This window comes from Boleophthalmus pectinirostris, unplaced genomic scaffold (genome assembly GCF_026225935.1).
Source record: "Boleophthalmus pectinirostris isolate CB_2022bp ecotype Guang Dong unplaced genomic scaffold, ASM2622593v1 HiC_scaffold_6, whole genome shotgun sequence".
Taxonomy (NCBI): Eukaryota; Metazoa; Chordata; class Actinopteri; order Gobiiformes; family Gobiidae; genus Boleophthalmus; species Boleophthalmus pectinirostris.
The window spans coordinates 21,504,463-21,526,145 of record NW_026571447.1 but is presented as its reverse complement, the minus strand read 5'-3'; the positions used below and the strand labels follow the sequence as shown (position 1 = coordinate 21,526,145).

Sequence of the window (21,683 nt, the reverse complement as noted above, 5' to 3'; positions counted from 1 at the left end):
AATGCAATAAAAATGATGAAAAACAATGTCAGCTCATAATAAAAGCTCAAGTCATGTATATATTTTGTACTTTAGCTACTTATGTATGTGAGAAGTGGATTGTAATTATGATTTGCCACATTAGAAATACACTGCAAGTTTCTCCTAAAAATGTCCCAGTACGCAAAAATAAGTAAGTACTGTATGACAAAGTAAAATATGGATTCATTCATACAATGTTTATTATATTTCATTCCAGAAAGTGCATAAGAACAATTTCACATTAGGCAATGTTGTCAATATATCCTGCAATACAATGTCTTTGGCAAGATAATAAATGTCATGCATCATATCAGAACAATGACCTGATTTTATAAATAATGGTTAATAAGTACTTGATTATTGGCTCACATTTAATTACATGATAGTATGAATAACAGCATACAGTATATGTGATTAATGATTCATATTAATGGATAACATAAAGGCTACAACTGACATACAACACAAAATCACAAAGATAATGCTCCAAAAAATGTTATTGTTTTGTATAAAATAATTTTAAAAATATCACTATAATTGTAAAACACTGCTTATTCCCATAATGCTAAAGGCTTGCATTTTACACATTGAAATCAAAACAAGAAGCTGATCATTTTTATAAAACCCTTTACTAATAAATAACACTTCAAGCAATTAGTTTGTACAATCAAAAGGCCCATTAAGAGGTAAGAGGTGTAATTATTTGACCCAGCACTGACACTTGGACACTTTAACTGTCCAAGTGTTAGTCAACAGTTAGTTTGTCTCTCCCTTTGAGTTTAGCAGCTCTATCAGTTGATCTGCCTGCAATATAGAAACATAATTTGGTTAGACATTCAAGCAAAAACAACACAGTTCGATAATAAAGATGTTGACCATCTATAGTATTTTATTCAATAACTGCTCTTGAAGCTACAATGTGTAATTACATTGGCCACCTCTGTTGTTTTCCTTATATATGAGTATACGTTACGGCAGGGGTAACGGAAGGAGGTTTCTCTCTTTGTTGCAAAATATAATGCTCCATAATATTACAATACTGACATGACAGTGACATGTTGACAGCGATCATGATGACCAGTCTGTAAAAAGTTAAAGTTACTCACTGTTATAAACCAGTAGGAGTTGAGCTTGTATATGAGACGAGACATGTAGCCCATCTGACTGACAGGAGCCAGGACATGAAGGTGCAGATGCTTGACTGAACAGAACGGAGGCCAATGGAAACCAAACCTGTAAAATACATACATAAAAGTATTAAGCATAGACCTAAATATTAATACTCTGCCAAAAATAATTGCACTTTGAATTTGAATTGACCCACCTTACATCACTGAGATCTGTTATATTAGCTTTCTCCAACATGTTCTTTCCTAAGTCCACCATTTGTTTCACTGAAAATGCAGCAAAGGACACAGCATGAGTTATCTGTTAGATGGGACTGGAACATTGATATTGAGTAGTACACACACCTAAAGGGACATGCTCTTTGGTGAGAGACTTGCAGTTGCCAACATGTTTAGTCGGCACCACTAGGTAATGGTGTGGTGCTGCTGGTCTGATGTCTCTGAAGCAGCTCATTTCTTCATCCTGGATAAAGATAACACAGTGTCATCTGAACACTGCCATTATACTTGCTTTGGCATTCATGACAATAGATACATCATATACTACATGCAGATTTACCCATAATTTACTGTAAAGAAGATGCCAAACGATGCATAAACATAAATACAATCTGTAATAGTGCAATAAGGTATACACACTGCACACATGCACAACTGTTCTCTTCGGTTGTCTGCATTAATCATTATTGACCGGCTAAACCTAAGCTAGCTAAGATGACTGATATTATTCATATTTTCACAGCTGTCTTACACAGTGCAGTAACTCCGTCCCCATTTCCTTGTTTATTATCTTGCAAAAAATACATTTCTTGTCATATTCCCCGGGAGCGTCGGGTTTACAGTTGGGAATATCATCTTGAGGAGATTCAGCCATTGCCCTGATAATGCCGATGATCTCAGAGATCATTAAAGGGACGAGCTCACGAGGTAAAAGCAATCGAGTATCGAAAGTGATGCCCAATGATCTTTAAAGTGTCCACCAGAGGGCGCCATGACTACATCTATTTAGAGGAAAATGAAGAGTCCGATCCAGAATTATGCAGAAAAAGGCACGTTGTTTAATGTGGCGGGACCGTTGACTGTATTAAGTAGTGTAGTGTATTGTATTGTATTGTATTGTATTGTATTGTATTGTAGTGTATTGTATTGTAGTGTATTGTAGTGTAGTGTAGTGTATTGTAGTGTAGTGTATTGTATTGTAGTGTATTGTATTGTAGTATTGTGTATTGTATTGTAGTGTAGTGTATTGTAGTGTAGTGTATTGTAGTGTAGTGTAGTGTATTGTAGTGTATTGTAGTGTATTGTATTGTATTGTATTGTAGTGTAGTGTGTATTGTATTGTAGTGTATTGTAGTTAGTGTATTGTAGTGTATTGTATTGTATTGTAGTGTATTGTAGTGTAGTGTAGTGTATTGTAGTGTAGTGTATTGTAGTGTAGTGTATTGTATTGTATTGTATTGTAGTGTATTGTAGTGTAGTGTATTGTATTGTAGTGTATTGTAGTGTAGTGTATTGTAGTGTAGTGTATTGTAGAGTAGTGTAGTCTGAATAGTCTGAGTTGGGGTATTAAGGAAAAGTTAAATAAGTGAGAGCAATTAGGTATAAAAGTGAGAGCAATTAGGTGTGACCAAAAAGAGGCAAATTCTTAAAATGAATCTAATAATTTATTAATAACAGAAATCGCTTGAAACCAAATTAAAAACACACGACTAAAATGATTAAAGTTCAAAGCAGAGTCTCGTCCAGACAGGATCCAGGTTCATCGGCCTGGGCACAGAGATCAGGGCGCCAGTACGGATAGATGCAATAGGCTACAAAAACAAGGGGTGAAAGGTCTACAGCGAGCAGCGGCACTTATGCGGCTGACAGGGTTTCACCTGCCACTGCGTCTTCAGGCTTGGATTTCAACCGGGTCCTGCGAACTGAAATAAATATGCAAAATCAATAGGCATAAACCACACAAAAGCACTAGGCAGAAGTCCCCAGATGCCAAATTACAGGTTCTTCACTGGGTCTGCTTCTGTTCATATTATCTCATTTTTGGTAATAAAGACAACAAAACATAATAGCAAACCAGATATTTTATTGTTTTGTTCACAAAAACTGGCAGTGCCAGCACTGCCTTTCACTGTCTATAACATGCACATGAATAAGAGACACAGAAGAATATAATAAATAGTTTTTTTGAAAGTTGCTTCAATTTTCAGTCCATTTTTGATTACTATAAATAGTGGAGTTGAACTCAATTTAACAAAAAACACATGTACATTCACACAGTGACAGTTTACAGTATTCCTTTTATCCAAAAAGTTGTTTAAAAATACTGCATGAAAACAATGTAGTGCAAAAATGTTATTACGTTCACGTCAGATTAACATAGGCCTAGATTTTTATAGAATGAGTGTTGGACATCTTATGCAAACACTCAGAAATAACTTGTTATTGTAATAAATCTTGTACTGTTAATACGCTTAGAAGCCTTATCCAACAGTTTTTCTCTAACTGTTGTAATTTTAACTCCATAGTGGCAGGGGGGCCTGAAAGCCTGTTGTGTTCATGAGAAGCACAAACAGGACCCATTTCACAGGACTATCCTTGTGGGTCTGCTCATAGTCAGACCCACTCCACAGTGAGGCCTGAGCTTTCCTCGAGTAGGACCCACAAAGCTGAGGCAGGACTAGTCCTGTTTACTACAGAGGCCCTCAGTATAACCACAGCACCAGTGTTTTGTCTCTACACAGATGAGTGGGATCAGCTCTGAACAGTCCACACCTCCAGTTCCTGGACAATGAAGTCTTCATGAGTGGAAAGTGGAGCGTTGTGGAAAGTAGGACAAGAGAAGCTCGAACCACGATATAGATCTCCATCCAACCACAAACCAAAGCGGCCCCTAGAGGAAAAAAAATACAATAGAATTGAACTTACAAATGATTTAATTTCATCACTAGAACACCCAGAAGGTTCATGTGACTTGAAACACTTAGTGTACTGTAAACACATTTACCATATAATATATGTAGTAAATAACTGCATGTGGTTTTCCCAAGAGTGTAATTTTGCAAAGCCTCACGGTAATGTCAAAATCACCCTTTTACTTTCGTACCCTTTAAATGTTGACTTTAGGGTTAATTATCTGACAAATCATGTAATTCATATTTCTATAAGATATACAAACATATACATACAATAAAAAATTCTTGTACATACCCTCCTCCACCAATCTGCAAAGACTCCAAGTTGCCACTGATAAAGTAGGAATTTTCGCCAGTCCATTTGAACAACTGAAAATAATAGGACAACATAGGACACAATTAACACCTATGCATCAGTAAAGCACTAAAACTAATAATGTTTGTTACTAAAGCAGATTTTTGTACCTGAAAGTCAGGATTGAAACTGAACAAAAATGTCTCTCCTGTCCCATAGCAAATGCGACTGATTCTGAAGGGGTCCGAGCTGAAGGCACCAAACACCTGTCAAGTAAAGACAAGCAACTATAAATACCAGACAACCAGTTTAGTGCACAATTATTGTTGGGTAAGCTGCAAACCTTTTTGTGCATGTCTCTGATTATGAGGAGCACAGGGCTGTCCAGACCTGTCATGTTCCTGTACAGAGTCTTCAGGCTGCTCCCATGTACGGCGGTGCTGTAGACCAAATGCCATGGGTAACCCTGCGTTCTGGCTGGTAAATGAGCTGCAACCTGTAAAAAGGTAAAAAGTATTATTTAATGTACAAATATTTCTTTTGATTTACAAATTCAGTTTTATGCAATTAATGACAAATACTGTCAACAATCATGCCTATTTCTAATACTTTTTGCTTTTCGTAATACATACACAGTACAGTATACAGTTTTTAGATTTAGAAGTAATTCTGTTATTCATTTTACATTCCTTACTAGTGTACATCATTTTCTGTCCCTCATGTCTTTTGACTCGTGACTCCCTCATAACTTTTTCCCCTTAACAATATATCACTCTTACCTTTTCCAGGTGAAGATGGTCCAGAAGTAGACTCTGGTCACTCAAAACAGGAAGTGCATCCTCCAAATCCTCATGGTATTCTGGCTCATCTGACTCCTCAAAGCTGCTAATACTCGGGCACCGCTTGGGCTTTTTCACTGTGATGATCTGAAAGAGAATTCACATGTGGTTAGTCACACTCATTTCTACAACCACTTTTTACAGCTGAGATACAGTACACTCTGGTCAATGTGACACACCAACTACAACGAATATCAGCATCCATAATGTAATTTAAATGTTTTAGTTCCTACCTCCACATATGGCTCAATTGTGCCCTTGGCATAATAGAAAACCTTCATATTGTCTAGCTGCAGCTTCATATTGAAGTCCCTGTCTTTTACTTATTCATACAGAAGTACATGTGCACTTCTATTATAACCACCAAGATAGTTTCTATTTCACATGGCTTAAAAGTTATTGGTTGGAAATTCTGAGGCAGAGCACACCATTGGCTGGTGATAACACCGCAAAGTTTCATTTTCTTACACACAGGAAGAGGTGCTTTAGGAAGCATGCCCATATTTGTAGAGACCTTCCCGTCAATACTGTTCAAGGTAATGAGGGATGCATTTCTTACATGGCTCCTTCAGATGTGATTTTGTTTTTTCTCATTTTATTCTATCTTGAAAAATGCCAGATTTGTGCATTATTAATGTTTTGTCCTTCTAATTACATTAAGGTCAACTTATAAATAAGATGTTATATTCTAACAGTTATCCTTAGAGTTATTTTTACTTGAGTAACAGTTTTTCCCAAATATTTCCCAACCACCACTACTTTGTGCTTCTACTTGAGTAAGGAAGTAATGTTACTTTTACTCGAGTAAATTTTTTGGCAACTCTAACCACCTCTGTAAAACACTATTATATTATTTTTCATACCCAGTTTCTTGCAGCAGGATTCACTGAGTCTCTCAGTAACTTGTCGATCATAGCAGCTTTGTCCTGCTCCACAAACAGATAGTGGTTGTGATTCTTCTCTCGGATTAGGTACCTAGGCTTCTTGTTCATCTTATTGCATTTTGTTGTAAAGTCTGGAGACCATTGTGAGAAGAAAGTGTAAAGATGGTCCACCCTGCAGAGAGATGACATGTGGGTTAGGAGAAAGCCAAAGGCAACTTCCCAAAAGACTCTCGCTGCAGCACAGGAAGGAAACTGTTACAAAATCCAAATTCCTTTCAAAGGCGTTAGTCAGCATTTTAAAAAATAGGTCAGATATTTTATATAAAGTATTCAAGGCACATTAGGTAACTTATCTGGTGGAGGCTCTGCCATATGCTTGTCTCCATGGAGATATTATTGCTTTCCCGGAAAGTTACACAGCATGGCATTAAACATATCTTTCACATATTTTTATACAGGAGTTTTCTCACAAAACCTACCCTCAAAAACATGCATTCTTTCTGCAAGCTGGCTTTTATCTCCATACAACTTATAACTTGTGCACTGAACATGCACAGTAAACATGTTCAATGCACCAGTTGCTTACTGAAATTTGAATACATTTCTGTGCCAAAATTTTGGACAACATGAAATCAAAGGAAGTTATAATGTAAAAACTGTTGAATTACACTATCGGTGCAACTGAAATTTGGAAAGACTTGAAGTTAAATTTTAAGGTCGTAAATAAGAAAAAGGTTCTACATTAAGGTTGAGAACTCTGGTACTTACTCTCCAACACTGTAGGCGACTCCCATGGTTGATGCAGATGTTTGAACAGAAACTTTCTAATAAAGATGAAATGAGTAGTTTGTGCAGAGAGAGTTCTGTCGGCAGCATGTCCAGCAGGGACTACAGCCATTGCAACCCTTTATACTTCCAATCCAAATGCTGATATAAGCCCTTCTCCATAACTCCTCCCTCTCCTTCCCAGTACAGCATGGACCGAGCATGGCCTGCACGTATTCCTCGCCTGTTTCACAACTAAGACACAAAGCCAAAGTTTGTGACACATTAACTTGACCTGTGGTTCCTGTCCTGAGTTTTAGTGGGCTGCGGTCCATTTGTGTCACTGCAGTGCAACAGAGGAGATGGCTCAGCACTAGATAAGAGCAGTGCTTTACAGTCCTCATATTTAGGCCAAACGTGCAGACATTTTTAACTGTATCACAGCAGATATCTGAATGAAGTCCTGGTATCAGTGTGAGGGTTTAGTCTGATTACAGTTGTTAATTACATTGTAATTACTTTTCATGTTGATACTAGTCTCTTATATGACCCAAAAATTGTATTTATGCCAGGTAACTTCAGTGATTACCAGTTTTCTCTTTTTTAGTACTTAAAATAAATATTGTACTACAATATTACTATATAACTTTTCTGGTGGGCTGGTCCTCCAACTGCTTGTCTGCATATTATTGCTTTGTCTCGAATGTTCTGTACAGCACAAACTCATCTATCTTGCCAAACTGCAAGTATTTGTATTGCTAAAAATGCTTTTAAAACATGTATTCTTACTGTGAGTAAGGTTGCAATGATCTGACCTCAATCTTGGGCTGGTAGCATATCATTCTTGTCTCCTTGAAGATAATCATTTTCATTCTTTACTGTGGAACGTTCCAGACAAAACAATAACTCTCCATGAAGACACACTGTTGGCAGAGCCTCCTTCAGAAAAGTTACATAAGGCGCTGTTACTGTCTATCATTTTGAGGTTAAGACAAAAGCCCTTTTTATATTCATGAGAATATATCCATGCAAATAACACTTTATTCTTTTAGGTAAAGACCAACAATTAACCTTAATCCTCCTTTTATTACTCTGCTGTGATTAGCTGAAGGCTCAACAACCACTATTAAGATTGAATCAGGACATCAGACCTTGATATGTTTGTTGACTATTTATACATGATCAATAGCCAATGCTGCCAATCAAGCTCCATCAGTTTACAGTGTTGTCTATTATCTCTAACTACTAATGTTCAAATAGAATCTCAAACTTATCTGTGTCTTAAACCTGTCTCTATTTTTTCTGTCAACGCAAACATCTGAATCTTAGCAAAGAGCTAATCCTGTTTGTGAGGCCTTGTCCCCAGACCCCCTACCATCATCAATAGTTCTCATTTGGTTTCTGGAGAGGGTATTAGTCTTGTTTTTTGACCAAACTCTGATTCAGATGCCATTATGTCATTTTTGTCACTTGTATCTTGCATTTCAAAACATGTGAAATAATTTGTAACAGCAAAGGGTGGTCAGAACATGAACATTTATAGTCTAGTCAAGTTTATTTATAAAAGGGAATAGTTTTTTAAAGTTTTTTTAAATAGACTATGTTCCAATAAGTTGCTATGTTGCACCAGTAGAACGCCGAGCAAATGTCAGGCGGTGAAATTACAAAATAATTGCAGAGGGTAGTCTGTCCAATACAAACATGGATTTTCTGTTATCATGTCAGGAGGAGATACAAGAAGCACACTGTGAGGTCAGACACCAGTCATGACTTGTCTTTATTACAAAAGGAGACAAATTGATTTTAGAATGTGTTCGGCTTAACTCAAGACCAGATCAATATATTTAATAGGCCTACATGCTAAGAGACAGATACAATTCATGTCACATATGTAATAAAAACTATTTTATGTTTTGCCGACTTGTTACAAAAAATAACAATCACAACAAGAAAGTTGATTTGAAGGCCATTTCTATCTTACAACTCAATGCCCTGAGAACACTGTTTCTGAACTTTTTTTCTGGGGATCCATATTTTAAAAGTCACAAACCTTTGCCACCCAAGTCAATAAACATTATTAGTAAATAAAGGTGGATTTGACCATTATTGAACATTAATGAGGATATTTTATTGAGTGATCGTGTCTCTCTGAACAATTAGTATTACTCATGTTTTAAACAATGAAAAACCAGCAATAAAAGGAATCCTTAAGTCGCCTATTTGGACATAAAATGTAGACCATTTCTTTTTCTTTTCAACATTCAATTGAATCAGTAATACTGGAACAAAATAGTCAATAAAAGAATTACAAAAAGATTAGAAATTATACAAAACATGTGTTAACATTACAACATTTCTAATGACATAGGTGGACCTTTTTGCATTTTTGTAGCACTTTCCAGTCCGGAGTACAGGAGGAGAGCGCAATACACATATCGGGTGTGTAGGCAGAACTGTATATTGCAGACCTACATGCAAATCGTGACAAGGCAACCCCCCCCCCCCAAAAAAAAAAAAAAATTAAAATAAATCTCTTGTGACCCACCTGAGGGTTGTAACCCAGAAACAATACCTTAGAGGTGTATATTAGGTCTACAAGATGAAGTAGACAGTATAGTAAATAAGTAAGCTATGTGCCGTTTAAAAGGCTATAAAAGCTGCTTAGCTAAATCTCCCCCTTTATTCAAGAAACTATCCTTTGATTTTATGTGAAACTTTAAATTTCATATCCTGGGCACAGATAGAGTGGTCCATATTTGCCCTTTTCTCAGATGCTGTTGCTCCAGATAGAGCTAGAACCAGAAGAGACAACAGATGATGACAGTTTAGGACAGCCCAGTAGCCTTTGTAGTAAATGTGTTGGTTAACATTACTGCGCAGATATGTGTTCATTAGCCTACTTTAACTGTAACTGTTGTGTGTGAGAAAAAAGGAGCATAAATAAATGAAATGTAGGCTACAAATGTGAATATAGAAATATACATTTACATTCTGTTACTGTTACATTACATTATCTAAGGTTTTTAGATATTTGTAACAACTAATTTTGCTCCAGGAGGATGCAATTTAGGGATTTCAGTTTTGTCGTCGACATATTAGTTTTGTGCATGTTATGACAAAACAAAGAATCCATTGGTGTTTATCACTGAAAGAAACTGCACACAGACTCTGGTCCTTTAGAATCGATAGAAGGATGTTCATATTCACATTTTTATATTTTACAAATTCTAAGGTGGGCACTATAGTAGATATATGTAGCATTTGAGTACAAGTGTGAGCAATTCCGTTACAAGAACAATCATATGTTTGTAGGTCACGGATGTGCGGTTTAGGTAGTGGCTGCAGGTGGTTTTTTTTCCTGCTTTCACTTGAATTCCCCTCAAGTTGTACATCCGCTGTCTGCAAACCCACACTTTGATAATGTGCTTGCACTGAGAAATCAATCTAACCCCCGGACTCTCGGCACACAGGGTCATTCAAAGATCTTAGAGGTGAAAGTTTATCATGCCTGCATAGTCGAGCAGGGTTAGTGTAAATTTGAGATCTAAAATGCCATAAATTAAATGAAAGATCTGAATAACAAATGAGCTTATTGCCGATGGCACAGTTTTGTAATATTGCTTAGGAATACCTTTCATCGTGAATTTTGCCAGTTGAAGTTTAGTAATGTGATTTGTTTTCCTGCAAATGTTACTACTTAATTCAAGTAAAGGAATATTGGCATACAAAACCAAGTTAATTGTTGTGTATTTTCTGCTCACATAGGCAAATAATGGGCCTGTGGTTGTCACGGTGTATCTATGGCCTGCATTATGTGATTCTGTTCAGATGCATAATAGCACAATAAACATTCTTTTTATGAATGACAGATGCAAAAGCACAATAAATAAATTAGATTACATATACGTAAATGTGGAATTATAAAATAGACTTTTCTATAGTGCTTACTCTGCATTTTGGTGCTAGTTAAGTTTAATAGCATTCAGCAAAGTGTCACTATGTTGCAACCAGAGGCTCCGTAGTGTGGCCCATATCCAGGCACAAGGGTGCTGTGTCAGTCCAGTTAATCAGTCACGGCCCCTCACGCAGAGAGAGAGAGAACAAGAGAGAAAGAGAGAGAGAGAGTTACATTTAAAAGACTTCATAAAGATTCTACAGTAACCCACATTAGCAGGAAAGAGACGCATGCACCAAAAACCACTGTTAAGGAAATTGTTAACCAGGGGCCTTTCAGGAACATGTAAATGGGTTTTCCAATGCATGGAAACTTGCACAAAACATCCAATCAATAACTTGGTATTTAAGTTGGCTTTATTCATCAAGGACTTCAGACTGTAAAAGGCAAAGCTCTTGATTTACCAGATGATCTACGTTCATACTCAACTTTCACCTATCTTCATGGACTTTGGGTAAACCCCGAAAGGAAAAAATGAGTTTCCACCAACCTTAGTCACACAAGGAGTACTTGAGGTTCCCAAGAACTGGAGTGAGGTGTCGGGGTGAGGGAATTCTGCTTAGTCTACTGACCCTGCGATCCTGAATGAGCCTAAGAATATGGATGGACTTTGGGCTACTTTAGAGGCCATTCCCATTTGCATCACCACATTAAACTTGGGACTAAACTGAAACTAAATCAGGGACTAAATCAGGACTAGAACAGGACCAGACCACATCTACATTTGACTTAAAGTGGCCGAAAGCAAGTGTGAACATGTGTCTATCCCATCATATAGAGAACCTGCGTGTGACGTCACAGCCTTGCCCTGATCCACTTCCGGCGGTCCAGTATAGACCGCCATTGTAAAGTTGGCACAATGGCGGTCAATCCTTTAATTTTCACATTAAGACACATGGCGAAAAAGTGTTGCACACAGAGCTGTAATCAGCAGAGAGATAAAGACACAGGGGTTCAGGTGTATCGGATTCCGGTTGAAGCTGACATACGAGACAAGTGGAGCTGCCATCAGTGTGCCAAATACCCGTCAGTGTTCGGGGATCCCCATCTCCGAATTGTTGAGGTGCTTGTGCTTGTTTCACAGTCTGTAGTCTTTCTGTCAAAATTTAGTTTAAAGCAGATTAATACATTTTTATGTGAGGAAGAGCTGATTATTGTTAGAGCTACATAACTTTATTTATTAGGGACAAAAATCAATATTTAAATGTAAGGATATACAGAGCTGTTTCCAGTCTATAGTCCCTGGACAGATGTTCACTTTCATCCAAGAAATAAGTAAAATTTTCAAACCATGCATGTTTGTATCTGTCTCTTTACTGTATTTAAACTAATGACATAAGTCACACAAAAATAGGCGTGCACCTGGACAAGTAAAATGCATTCAGTATTTGTACTGATTTCACAGTTTACTTAATACAGGCCTAGTAATATTAGCGCTATACTGCTGTACCAACTACTTCTCATTTTTCAACTGTGACTACAAAATACCACTTCCTCCAGCTAGTCCACTAACTTCATGACATTTATTTTAATCCTCAACTGCTTTGCCTAGATTTTCATATTGGCATTCTTTATGTCATCTTCACAGATGTGGTACTGGACTCTTTTCTAAATCCATTGGGGGTGGGCGTGGCATCTCATTTGCCTCCAATATGACCAGACCAATCACTGGGGTCAAAGTTTGGGAACACTACGACTACGAGGGCTGCATCAGTCGAATCCACTGCATTGGAGGGTGCATTTAACATTTTACTACATCCTGTAACTTCTGTTTAAGGTGGTTAAAAAGGTGGTACAATGTGTCATGTGTTGTTTGACTGTTTTAATTGTGTTTCTTAATTGTTGTTTGTACAGTGTCCTTGAGTGCCCAGAAAGGCGCCTTTAAATAACATTATTATTATTATTATTATTATTATCGTGTAACTATTCTGGTAGAGGGTCTGCCTGCTGCTTGACTCCATGTTACAAGTCAGATCTGTGCAGGAGCGGACCTGCTCACAGAAATAATGCATGTTTTTTTTTGGAATAAATGTAATAAATAAAAAAACTTTAATTGAATAAATAAAAGATAAATATATTACAATAAATAAATATATTTGTTTAATGCCATACTGTGGAAAATCCCAGGCAAATATCAACTTGGAGACAAGTAGATAGCGGACTGTCCAGCAGAAAAGTTACACAGTGCACCTTTAAATGAAATATATAATGTTGCATTTTTAGCTTTCAGGAAGATATGATGATGAGAGGATCTATTTATTAATATTCGTGACCTCCAGAGGACGTTCTCTTTTTGCTGGCACAACAAATGGGGTCTGTACACTTGTCACATTTGCATTATTCTATTTCATATTGGCCATAAAATTCCTCATGTGTTCTAGGATGCCTTTAACTTCTATCCAGTGCATCCTGACTCAGAGCTGCAGATGCTAAGTGGACGTTACAATGGCGCATGCATCACTTCTCTGGCAGCTCACTGGGGATTGCCCTACGATGACAACTATAAATAAAACGACATGGTAGATCCAACCATATAATTTGCAAATGAGCAGAAGTTAGATCTGAATAAACACTGGCTGTGTGTTCTGAATTTCTTGTCCTGTAGCCTACCTCTTGTGATCTCCTCTGGTAGTTCAGGAAACCGCTGCTGCTTATATTACTGCCCCTGCGACACAGTCACCAAATAAGTGGAAGAAGATGGACGGACTTCAGACTGCTTTAGGGAGCATTCCCAAGTGACTAAACCAGGATAAGAACGAGACCAAACCAGGACTAGAACGAGAGAAATCTAAATTAGACTTAATGTGGCCCAAAGCAGGACAAGTTTGAATGCGTGTCTATGCCATCAAATAAAATTTGGACTGTACGATGTACGAACTGCACCCCACTGGAGTCAAGAAGAGGAAACAGATATCAGAGCATAAATTATTCCAATTCAGTCTATACTCCAGAAAAATAATCTGATGTGCTTTTTATCTGGCTTTACCATTCATAAAGTGCCATAATGCTCGTCACACATTAGAGGGGTGGTAATCTATTAACTATTGTAAATGATGTGAATAAAGGTTTTCACATTTATCTGGTTGTGGTGTCAAAAATCACAAAGAATCAAAAAATGTTGATATTTCTTCTCACAGATATTGTTATATATTTAATATCGTGACCTCCCTGCTCTTAATAGTTGGCTATTTTATGGTTTCAGATGGATTTGATGTTATCCTTTTATTGTAGTAATTGTCTTTTAAGCATGTGGAGACATTATGTGTATCAAATTAAATTTATGTCAGTCTGAAGTGACTTTGTGCCAAAAGTCTGACATAGCCAAACGTCACTCTCACTGTTGCACTTTAGACTGTCACGTAATGTCTTTGTAGAAAAGACTCTATACTACTGGTCTGGTTTTATACTGTCATTATATAAAGTGTGAAATTTAGGATAGGTCAATCTACTTGAAGTAAAAATCCCATTATGTATTGTACCCTGTATCTTTTCCTCAGGAATGTTAATGAAATCCCTAGTCCTTGAGTTTTTGAATAATGCTATTTTAAATTAAAGTCCTTGTATGTCAGTGGAAAAAAACTTTGGGCTAAAGGTGCATGACTGCCTTCACATAAATTTAAAGTAAAAAGTACCCCATTCTAATCCCTCTGCTGCTAAATTACTACTACTACTTATTACTACTATAAAACTGGAATTGAGGAGCTATCTAATCTTTGAAACAGTGGGCTTGTTAAATGTCAGAAAATATTTAAGTAACCTCTGAGATGAGAAACAGTAGACTCTGAATGTCTAACAAGACCCCTCCCAAAAAAATCACTCTGATAGTTAGGTCAAATTTTTAAAACTTTAATTATCCATGGGTGTAAGTGGGTTTCTAGTAATTAAGTAAAGTTTATTTACATAGCGTTTTTCACAGACTTAAAGCCGCCACACACTACAGGAGAATTTGCCTGATTAGGATGTGATTTGGTTCTCCCCAAGTTTATGGAGGAGTGACCTGATTCTGTGTCTCTGTGTGCGATTTTGAAGCCGCTGCACTCCTCGTGTGTGTAGTGTCAGTGTGACTCTGAGCTGCTCTGTCAGATCATAACAGTAAATCAGAACGTCAGGGGCAGACAGAGTGACGGACACACCGGCGCAAGATACAAACTCAGGAAAGAGCGAAAATAACTATAGGCTATTGCTCACCTTTTGTAGAGTTGTAATTTTAAACCGCGGCATCATATTCACATTATCCATTAGAACTTCTCCTTCGCAAATACACCCAGTCCACAAAACATCGCTATTAATCCAGTCTGAAGTGCTCTTTAAAATTAAAAAGGTGATCGAAACTCTGCTTCCTGTGTACTTTATCGCTAACCATCTGTGCATCGGAAATCATGTATCTGAAGTACTGAACCACATTTCACAAATAATAATAACAGTTTTGACTTGCATCTAAACTAGAAGTGCAATGCTCTGATCTGTTGAACACTTAAGTGTCGTGTAGACAGGACTCGAGGTGCACTTATATCAACTCTGGACATGTTCTATGGTCACGTTTTAGCATGCTGCCAAAAACTGGCAACAAAACAACATCATTATCTGATTCAAAAGAACACAACAGGCACGTATTCTCAGATAGGCTGTTGCCCTGTAAACTTCTGTTGATTAGTAAGTTTGACCCATTTTACTTTTAACTGTCACCAGAAACTTCCAATAGAACATTTCAAGATTAAAATGTTCCACAGCATTAAAACACAGGATTAAACTAGATTTGCTGATGCAGTGTTTATGTTGAAGCTTTGGCAAATTTTTGTCAAAAAAAATCACATAAATAGACTATACTGTCAATCAATGCATTACTGTCTCCAGGGTTTGAAAATAATTTTTGTTTTAATTCAAAATGGGGCCAGAAATGAAATAGGAATAAATGAAATACTGGAGGGATAAATGGCTGTTCTTTATTGTCCTGGACATTGGTGTCATCTGGTGGCAATACTTTAAATAACACAAATAGATTTCATACTTATGGTAAGTTCATTTGAAGGGCAGGGGACTATATAAACCTGTTTTTGAAACAAACACTCAGTCCATCCATAAATCTTATCCCTTTCTTGTTGTGGATTGGATTGACAAATCATAATAATATGTCATAATAATAATGTGTAAATGTTCTAAAAGTGAAAACAAAGCCTTTGTGATGCAATAAGGCCACCACAATAATGTCACCTTATATTTCATGTATGTTTGGAGAAAATGTTAAATTCACACGCAATAAACATTATGCTGAATGTTCCTACTGACAGAATCAGCCATGACTTTTTTTTTTTCAAAAAAGTTATCTGTTGATCTGGTACCCACCCTCTGCTTAGGAAGCTTTTGATTCTACTATAATAGGCCTGCAACTGTATCACTATATTGTCACATTCTCACATGTCTCATGCAGTGTATGTACCACATATGACAATGAGAAAGAGGATGGGCATGGCTTCTCTCCTTATTTTGTCCTAAATCTTTCCTATTTTCCTATAAGTTTAACTTGGAAATACATTCATTTTATTTTTCAGAACAATGTTGATAATGCATTGTATTGTCACTGTGTCCAAAAAATATCTCTTGTGAATCACTGAAGTTTGTCTTTGTTCCAGCGTGATCGGCATCGCACAGAACGATGATCCAGTCTCTATGTGTTGCCATACTTTTTGTCAGCTGTGTAGCCAACAGTAAGTCTAAATTTTTATATTTTTGTATTTGCAGACTTTTTAGGTTATCCAGTTGCTTGTTTCACAGTCTGTAGTCTTTCCATCAAAATATAGTTTAGAGCAGACTAATACATTTTTATGTGAGGAAGAGCTGAGTATTGTTAGAGCTGGGACAAAAATCAATATTTAAATGTAAGGATACCAGAGTTAGCTACAGAGCTGTTTCCTGTCTATAGTCCCTGGACAGATGTTCACTTTCATTCTAAAAATAAGTAAAATTTTCAAACCATGCATGCTTGTATCTGTGTCTTTACTGTTATATTGTTATGTATATTATATGTGCAGCTTTGAAATAAATATTCTAACTAAACTAAACTAAAATTATAGTTTAAACTGATGACATAATTCACACAAAAATAGGCCTACTACACTCATACAGAGTGCACCTGGACAAGTAAAATGTATTCAGTATTTGTACAGATGTCACAGTTTACTTAATACAGGCCTACTTCTCATTTTTTAACTGTGACTACAAAATACCACTTCCTCCACCTAATCTAACTTCATGACATTTATTTTAATCCTCAACTGCTTTGCCTAGATTTTCATATTGGCATTCTTTATGTCATCTTCACAGATGTGGTACTGGACTCTTTTCTAAATCCATTGGGGGTGGGCGTGGCATCTCATTTGCCTCCAATATGACCGGACCAATCACTGGGGTCAAAGTTTGGGAACACTACGACTACGAGGGCTGCATCAGTCGAATCCACTGCATTGGAGGGTGCATTTAACATTTTACTACATCCCATAACTTCTGTTTAAGGTGGCTTTTGTTTTGAAAAAACTGAACATCAGCATGGTTTTGACTGTAGACAGAACCTGTATCAAATATTTCTGACACAAATTTAAATTGCTATTTTTCTTTACAGAATCCAGTTTCGCTATGACACTGAATGGTCCGATGTAACTGGGCGCACACATGGCATGACACAGGAGATTGAGCTGTTTGATGAAGAGTTCATTATCCAGGTAAGACATACATGTTTTTGTCTTTCTATAGGTGACAGAAAATTCCAAAACATGTTCTTAAGATGTGAGAGTAAAATATAAATATTTTAGTAATATACCAACTTTTGCTCAACATGAAAACTTTTATCTCAGTGTCTGTTTACATATCAAAAATGTTACAGCTTAATTCTAGTTCTGGTCATGTGTCATTGTCCCATACAAAGCAAAAAGCTAACTTTTAATAATTTTTTTTATATTAAATGCGCACTGTCAAAACATGTATTTAAATTAGCCTACCCCGATTAATCCACTGATGTTTTACAACCTGTTCTGTATTGTTTGACTGTTTTAATTGTTTCTTAATTGTTTTTTGTTGAAGGCACCTTTAAATAACATTTTATATAATGATTTATTATTATTATTATTATTATTATTATTATTATTGTTGTGTAACTATTCTGGTCGGGGTCCGCCTGCTGCTTGACTCCGCTTCTCCATGTCTGTGGAGAAGCGGACCTGCTCACAGAAATAATGCATGTTTTTTTGCAAAAAATGTAATAAATAAAAAACCTGTAATTGAATAACATACTGTGGAACATCCCAGGCAAATATCAACTTGGTGACAAGCAGATAGTGGACTGTCTAGCAGAAAAGTTACACAGTGCACTTTTAAATGAAATATATAATGTTGCATTTTTAGCTTTCAGGAAGATATGATGATGAGAGGATCTATTTATTAATATTCGTGACCTCCAGAGGACGTTCTCTTATTGCTGGCACAACAAATGGGGTCTGTACACTTGTCACATTTGCATTATTCTATTTCATATTGGCCATAAAATTCCTCATGTGTTCTAGGATGCCTTTAACTTCTATCCAGTGCATCCTGACTCAGAGCTGCAGATGCTAGGTGGACATTACAATGGCACATGCATCACTTCTTTGGCAGCTCACTGGGGATTGCCCTACGATGACAACAACAAATAAAACCACATGGTAGATCCAACCATAAAATCTGCAAATGAGCAGAAGTTAGATCTGAATAAACATTGGTTGTGTGTTCTGAATTTCTTGTCCTGTAGCCTACCTCTTGTGATCTCCTCCAGTCTTGGTAGCTCAGGAAACTGCTGCTGGCGTAGGACAGAGTGGTGAGGAAGGCAAAACACTGCAAACATATGTACATAGTTAAATACTATTGTCATATTATCAGGTAATGCGTTTTAGTTAAACATTAGTCCTCTTACAGCCGATGCAGCCCAACATTTGAAATTGTGGCGCCCTCTAGTGGCCTCATTCACAGTAGCAGTATTCACGACTGCTGCTATCAGGTACAATGCCGTGGCAGAAGCGTTCACACAGAGGGACTGAGGACACACAGCAAGACACATGAAGGTCACACCAGCTCTGACCTGTGTCTGTGTGCCCATTTAAATTTTGATAAAATAATACATGAAATACTGCGAGTCATTTTATGTGCATACAGTGTTAATGTGTGAATGGTTTAGTGATAAGAGTAGCTGCAAACATCAATCAAAAATACTTCAGTGCCATTAGTTAATATTTTTGACCTCCAGACAGTGATGTATGCCATATATGCATGATTACAATCCATATTTTCCTACAGGAGCTTCCTTAGGCAGTTAGGATTGAACTATAACATATAGGCAATTATTATATAGTTTTTAATTGCTCCTTGAGCATAAATAAAGTGACTGAATTGAACTGAATAGGTAGCTCATCAATTTAGGTTTTGTTCATTGTAAATCACAAATATGATCTTAATAATATGATATTTGAAATTAAGAAATGGGTTAATTGATTTCAGTTCAAAACTGCAGAATTGATTGTCTGCTGCTTAGTTTAGTTTTGTTTATTTATCAGGGGCAATGCACAAAAAAACATTGATCTACACTGAGAGATAATTTATTTGTGTCAGGTAATAGCAAAATTGCTCATTTCCATTTTCCATTTGATTATACATAATATGTCTCCTTTAAAAACAATGTGGCCCTCACCAGTGTAGTCCAGGGGATGTGTGGGGCCCTGGTTGGCACTCCAGTCAAGTAAATGATAAACAGACTGAGGGTGAGAATCCAACACAAGATGGCGACAAACATCACCCAGCAGAGAGCCGGCAGGTGGAAATAGTCTGTACCTCCAACTAGGATCCACACCAGGAGCCCAAAGAGCTGCAAGAGAGTTACAAGGCTTTGAGCTCTGTAGTGGTGTGTACTCAATTTTGATAATGAACAAGATCATTGAAATTTTCAATATGTAAGCAGCCAAACTGATGCAGTAGTAGACTAGTGGTGTAGAACAGATAGAATGTACATCAAGAAAGATGAAGAGATGAGAAAGCGTGTGCTCATGTGTGTATGTGTGTGTCTGTGTGTGTGTGTGTGTGTGTGTTTGCAAGTACAATCCATGTAGATTTTTCAGGTGATGTAAAGCAACATCATTTCCATAGATATTAAAAAGCTCTGACGTGATGACATCATAATGGCTACAAAAATAAAGAAACTTTTATTTGGGTCAGAATGTCAGAAGAATGTCAAAAATCAAGACCAAAAAAAAAAACCCAAACAAAAAAAACTGAAATATTAAATATATGATTAAAAAATATTAAACTACAAAATTAAGTAAAAACTATAGCAGTGCAAATACAAATCTTTATACACTAATGATACATTTATTCAAAGAGTCACCCTAAATTTGGTGGGTTTTGGGTTGACGAAAACATATCTTAAAATTCTCATCATGTGAATCATGTAACTGTTATTATTTTTTAAAAATCACGTATCCCATTGAATTACAAAAAATAAATTGTTCAAGCTACCTTTCTTATGGTATGGTCTCATTGGGCCCTCACTGTATAAATACACTGTATAAATAAAGATAAAGGAAACTGTCAGTAAGAGTTTCAGGCAGGTTTGTGCCAATGCGACCACTGTACAAAAGTCAATACACATACAATAACTAAACTGTTCATTTTGATAGCGCAATTTAAAGTGAAAAACAAATGTAGTAGTTACTAGCAAGAGACTTTTAGTCTACTAGTGACTTTAGTTTCAGTGGCGACTGATAATACAATTTCTTAGTTTAACGATATTTTATTTACTGGCTTTCTGAACAAACTTACCATTCTTGTTTTGGCAAAAAGAAGAGTAACCAATTGTATGTGACCCAGGGCCAGGCTCTATTTACAGAAAGCTTTTCCTTTAGCTGCTCCAGAGAGGAAGAGACACATCTAGTAGAAATTTGAATGTTGTTTTTGATTATTTTTTCCTCAATTAATCAAAATCCATAAAGATGGGAGGATATGTTAATGATCGTGATCAAATTATTTTCTGTACAATCTTATGCAATAAAATGTACTTTTATTTTTCAACAAAACATTCATTAAAATTTCCATCACACTTACGATTTCAGCAATCAGAAGCAGTCCCTTGGGGGTCACGATGACAGGTTGGTTAAAAGTCACAGTGGAAATGCTGTTTTGGGGGGATACTGGACCCCTCCAGGTGGACCCGACAGCTGCCCCGTCCATGGCTGTGCTGCTCTCTGCTCAGTCTCCGTGTGGATGTGGACATTGTTGCTGTTACAGAGGAAGTCCTGTCCCGGAATCACACAGGGACGCCCTTGGACTGATAAAGTCTTTTATTTAGATTTCTGTGATTGAAGGAAATGGGAGTCCTTAAAGCTTTTGTTTCTCTCACAAAAAAACAACTTGCTACAATAACTTAAAATCTAAATATTACTTTTCAATTGGACGAATAACTTATTTGTTAAAAATGTATTTCAACTTCAGTAAATAAAATCAAACATTTCTACAGTTACCTGTTCTCCTGTTAACTAAAGTGAGTTTCTTCCACTAGGGAGCAGTATCTACATACAATAGACAGTGACAGAGTTTTTACTTATTTATTTGCATGTGTATGTGTGTGTGTGTGTGTGTCTGTCTGTACGTCTGTGTGTATACATTTTAATTACATTTTACACTTATTAAAGAATAATATTTATTGCTCAAACATATACAGAATATTGAGCCATGTATTAATGTCTAAACAAGATGAAAAGTCCTTTTATGGATACTATTTATTATACAAATAATAAACAACATTGTTGGCTTATTATTATTAGTTTAGTACATAGAAAGATTTGTCATTCTTTGAGAGTAATGGATCTTCTAT

The 21,683-nt window shown here is 36.6% G+C and overlaps 4 protein-coding genes across 6 annotated transcripts; 1 reads left to right on the top strand and 3 right to left on the bottom strand.

Moving 5' to 3' along the window:
• Positions 1-196: 196 nt before the first annotated feature.
• Positions 197-2,042, bottom strand: LOC110171852 (adenosine 5'-monophosphoramidase HINT3). Its single transcript, XM_020937648.2, has 5 exons — positions 1,900-2,042; positions 1,494-1,611; positions 1,346-1,415; positions 1,128-1,254; positions 197-825 (listed from the first exon to the last, which is right to left on the bottom strand). Exons 1-5 carry the CDS (start codon positions 2,020-2,022, stop codon positions 778-780), a joined length of 486 nt encoding a protein of 161 aa, XP_020793307.1. The 5' UTR covers positions 2,023-2,042; the 3' UTR covers positions 197-777.
• An 816-nt stretch (positions 2,043-2,858) lies between these two features.
• Positions 2,859-6,974, bottom strand: LOC110171727 (nuclear receptor coactivator 7). Of its 3 annotated transcripts, XM_020937420.2 has the most exons (8): positions 6,847-6,968; positions 6,058-6,250; positions 5,135-5,281; positions 4,699-4,851; positions 4,526-4,621; positions 4,356-4,429; positions 3,921-4,038; positions 2,859-3,070 (listed from the first exon to the last, which is right to left on the bottom strand). In XM_020937420.2, exons 1-8 carry the CDS (start codon positions 6,870-6,872, stop codon positions 3,053-3,055), a joined length of 825 nt encoding a protein of 274 aa, XP_020793079.1. In that variant the 5' UTR covers positions 6,873-6,968; the 3' UTR covers positions 2,859-3,052. The 3 variants fall into 3 exon arrangements, with proteins under 3 accessions (XP_020793079.1, XP_020793153.1, XP_020793155.1); XM_020937494.2 differs by lacking the exon at positions 2,859-3,070 and having other exon boundaries at positions 3,212-4,038; positions 6,847-6,974; XM_020937496.2 differs by lacking the exons at positions 2,859-3,070; positions 6,058-6,250; positions 6,847-6,968 and adding an exon at positions 5,428-5,579 and having other exon boundaries at positions 3,212-4,038.
• LOC129411907 (zymogen granule membrane protein 16-like) lies at positions 5,210-21,084 on the top strand. The gene is made up of 11 exons (XM_055164278.1): positions 5,210-5,302; positions 12,387-12,533; positions 13,022-13,111; positions 13,180-13,317; positions 16,429-16,503; positions 17,120-17,266; positions 17,415-17,514; positions 18,194-18,283; positions 18,352-18,489; positions 18,576-18,641; positions 20,923-21,084. The coding sequence occupies exons 4-9, from the start codon at positions 13,244-13,246 to the stop codon at positions 18,478-18,480; spliced, it is 615 nt and encodes a 204-aa protein (XP_055020253.1). The 5' UTR covers positions 5,210-5,302; positions 12,387-12,533; positions 13,022-13,111; positions 13,180-13,243; the 3' UTR covers positions 18,481-18,489; positions 18,576-18,641; positions 20,923-21,084.
• Positions 18,381-21,084, bottom strand: cmtm8b (CKLF-like MARVEL transmembrane domain containing 8b). Its single transcript, XM_020937643.2, has 5 exons — positions 20,915-21,084; positions 19,509-19,682; positions 18,738-18,857; positions 18,581-18,658; positions 18,381-18,458 (listed from the first exon to the last, which is right to left on the bottom strand). Exons 1-5 carry the CDS (start codon positions 21,038-21,040, stop codon positions 18,444-18,446), a joined length of 513 nt encoding a protein of 170 aa, XP_020793302.1. The 5' UTR covers positions 21,041-21,084; the 3' UTR covers positions 18,381-18,443.
• Positions 21,085-21,683: the final 599 nt, after the last annotated feature.

What these genes read in the sequence shown, in the direction of transcription:
- LOC110171852 (XM_020937648.2), bottom strand. Translation starts at nt 2,022, where the DNA reads ATGGCTGAATCTCCTCAAGATGATATTCCCAACTGTAAACCCGACGCT. An exon ending in GGACGGAGTTACTGCACTGT is followed by an intron (nt 1,612 to 1,899) that starts GTAAGACAGCTG and finishes ATCTTTATCCAG; the next exon opens with GATGAAGAAATGAGCTGCTT. An exon ending in ACAGATCTCAGTGATGTAAG is followed by an intron (nt 1,255 to 1,345) that starts GTGGGTCAATTC and finishes TGTATTTTACAG; the next exon opens with GTTTGGTTTCCATTGGCCTC.
- LOC110171727 (XM_020937494.2), bottom strand. Translation starts at nt 6,872, where the DNA reads ATGGGAGTCGCCTACAGTGTTGGAGA. An exon ending in ATCCTGCTGCAAGAAACTGG is followed by an intron (nt 5,282 to 6,057) that starts GTATGAAAAATA and finishes ATTCTCTTTCAG; the next exon opens with ATCATCACAGTGAAAAAGCC. An exon ending in TCAGAGACATGCACAAAAAG is followed by an intron (nt 4,622 to 4,698) that starts GTTTGCAGCTTA and finishes TTTACTTGACAG; the next exon opens with GTGTTTGGTGCCTTCAGCTC.
- LOC129411907 (XM_055164278.1), top strand. Translation starts at nt 13,244, where the DNA reads ATGGCGCATGCATCACTTCTCTGGCAGCTCACTGGGGATTGCCCTACG. An exon ending in TGTCAGCTGTGTAGCCAACA is followed by an intron (nt 16,504 to 17,119) that starts GTAAGTCTAAAT and finishes TCATCTTCACAG; the next exon opens with ATGTGGTACTGGACTCTTTT. An exon ending in TTGCTGGCACAACAAATGGG is followed by an intron (nt 18,284 to 18,351) that starts GTCTGTACACTT and finishes CATGTGTTCTAG; the next exon opens with GATGCCTTTAACTTCTATCC.
- cmtm8b (XM_020937643.2), bottom strand. Translation starts at nt 21,040, where the DNA reads ATGGACGGGGCAGCTGTCGGGTCCACCTGGAGGGGTCCAGTATCCCCC. An exon ending in ACATCCCCTGGACTACACTG is followed by an intron (nt 18,858 to 19,508) that starts GTGAGGGCCACA and finishes GTGTGTCCTCAG; the next exon opens with TCCCTCTGTGTGAACGCTTC. An exon ending in AATGTTGGGCTGCATCGGCT is followed by an intron (nt 18,659 to 18,737) that starts GTAAGAGGACTA and finishes ATATGTTTGCAG; the next exon opens with TGTTTTGCCTTCCTCACCAC.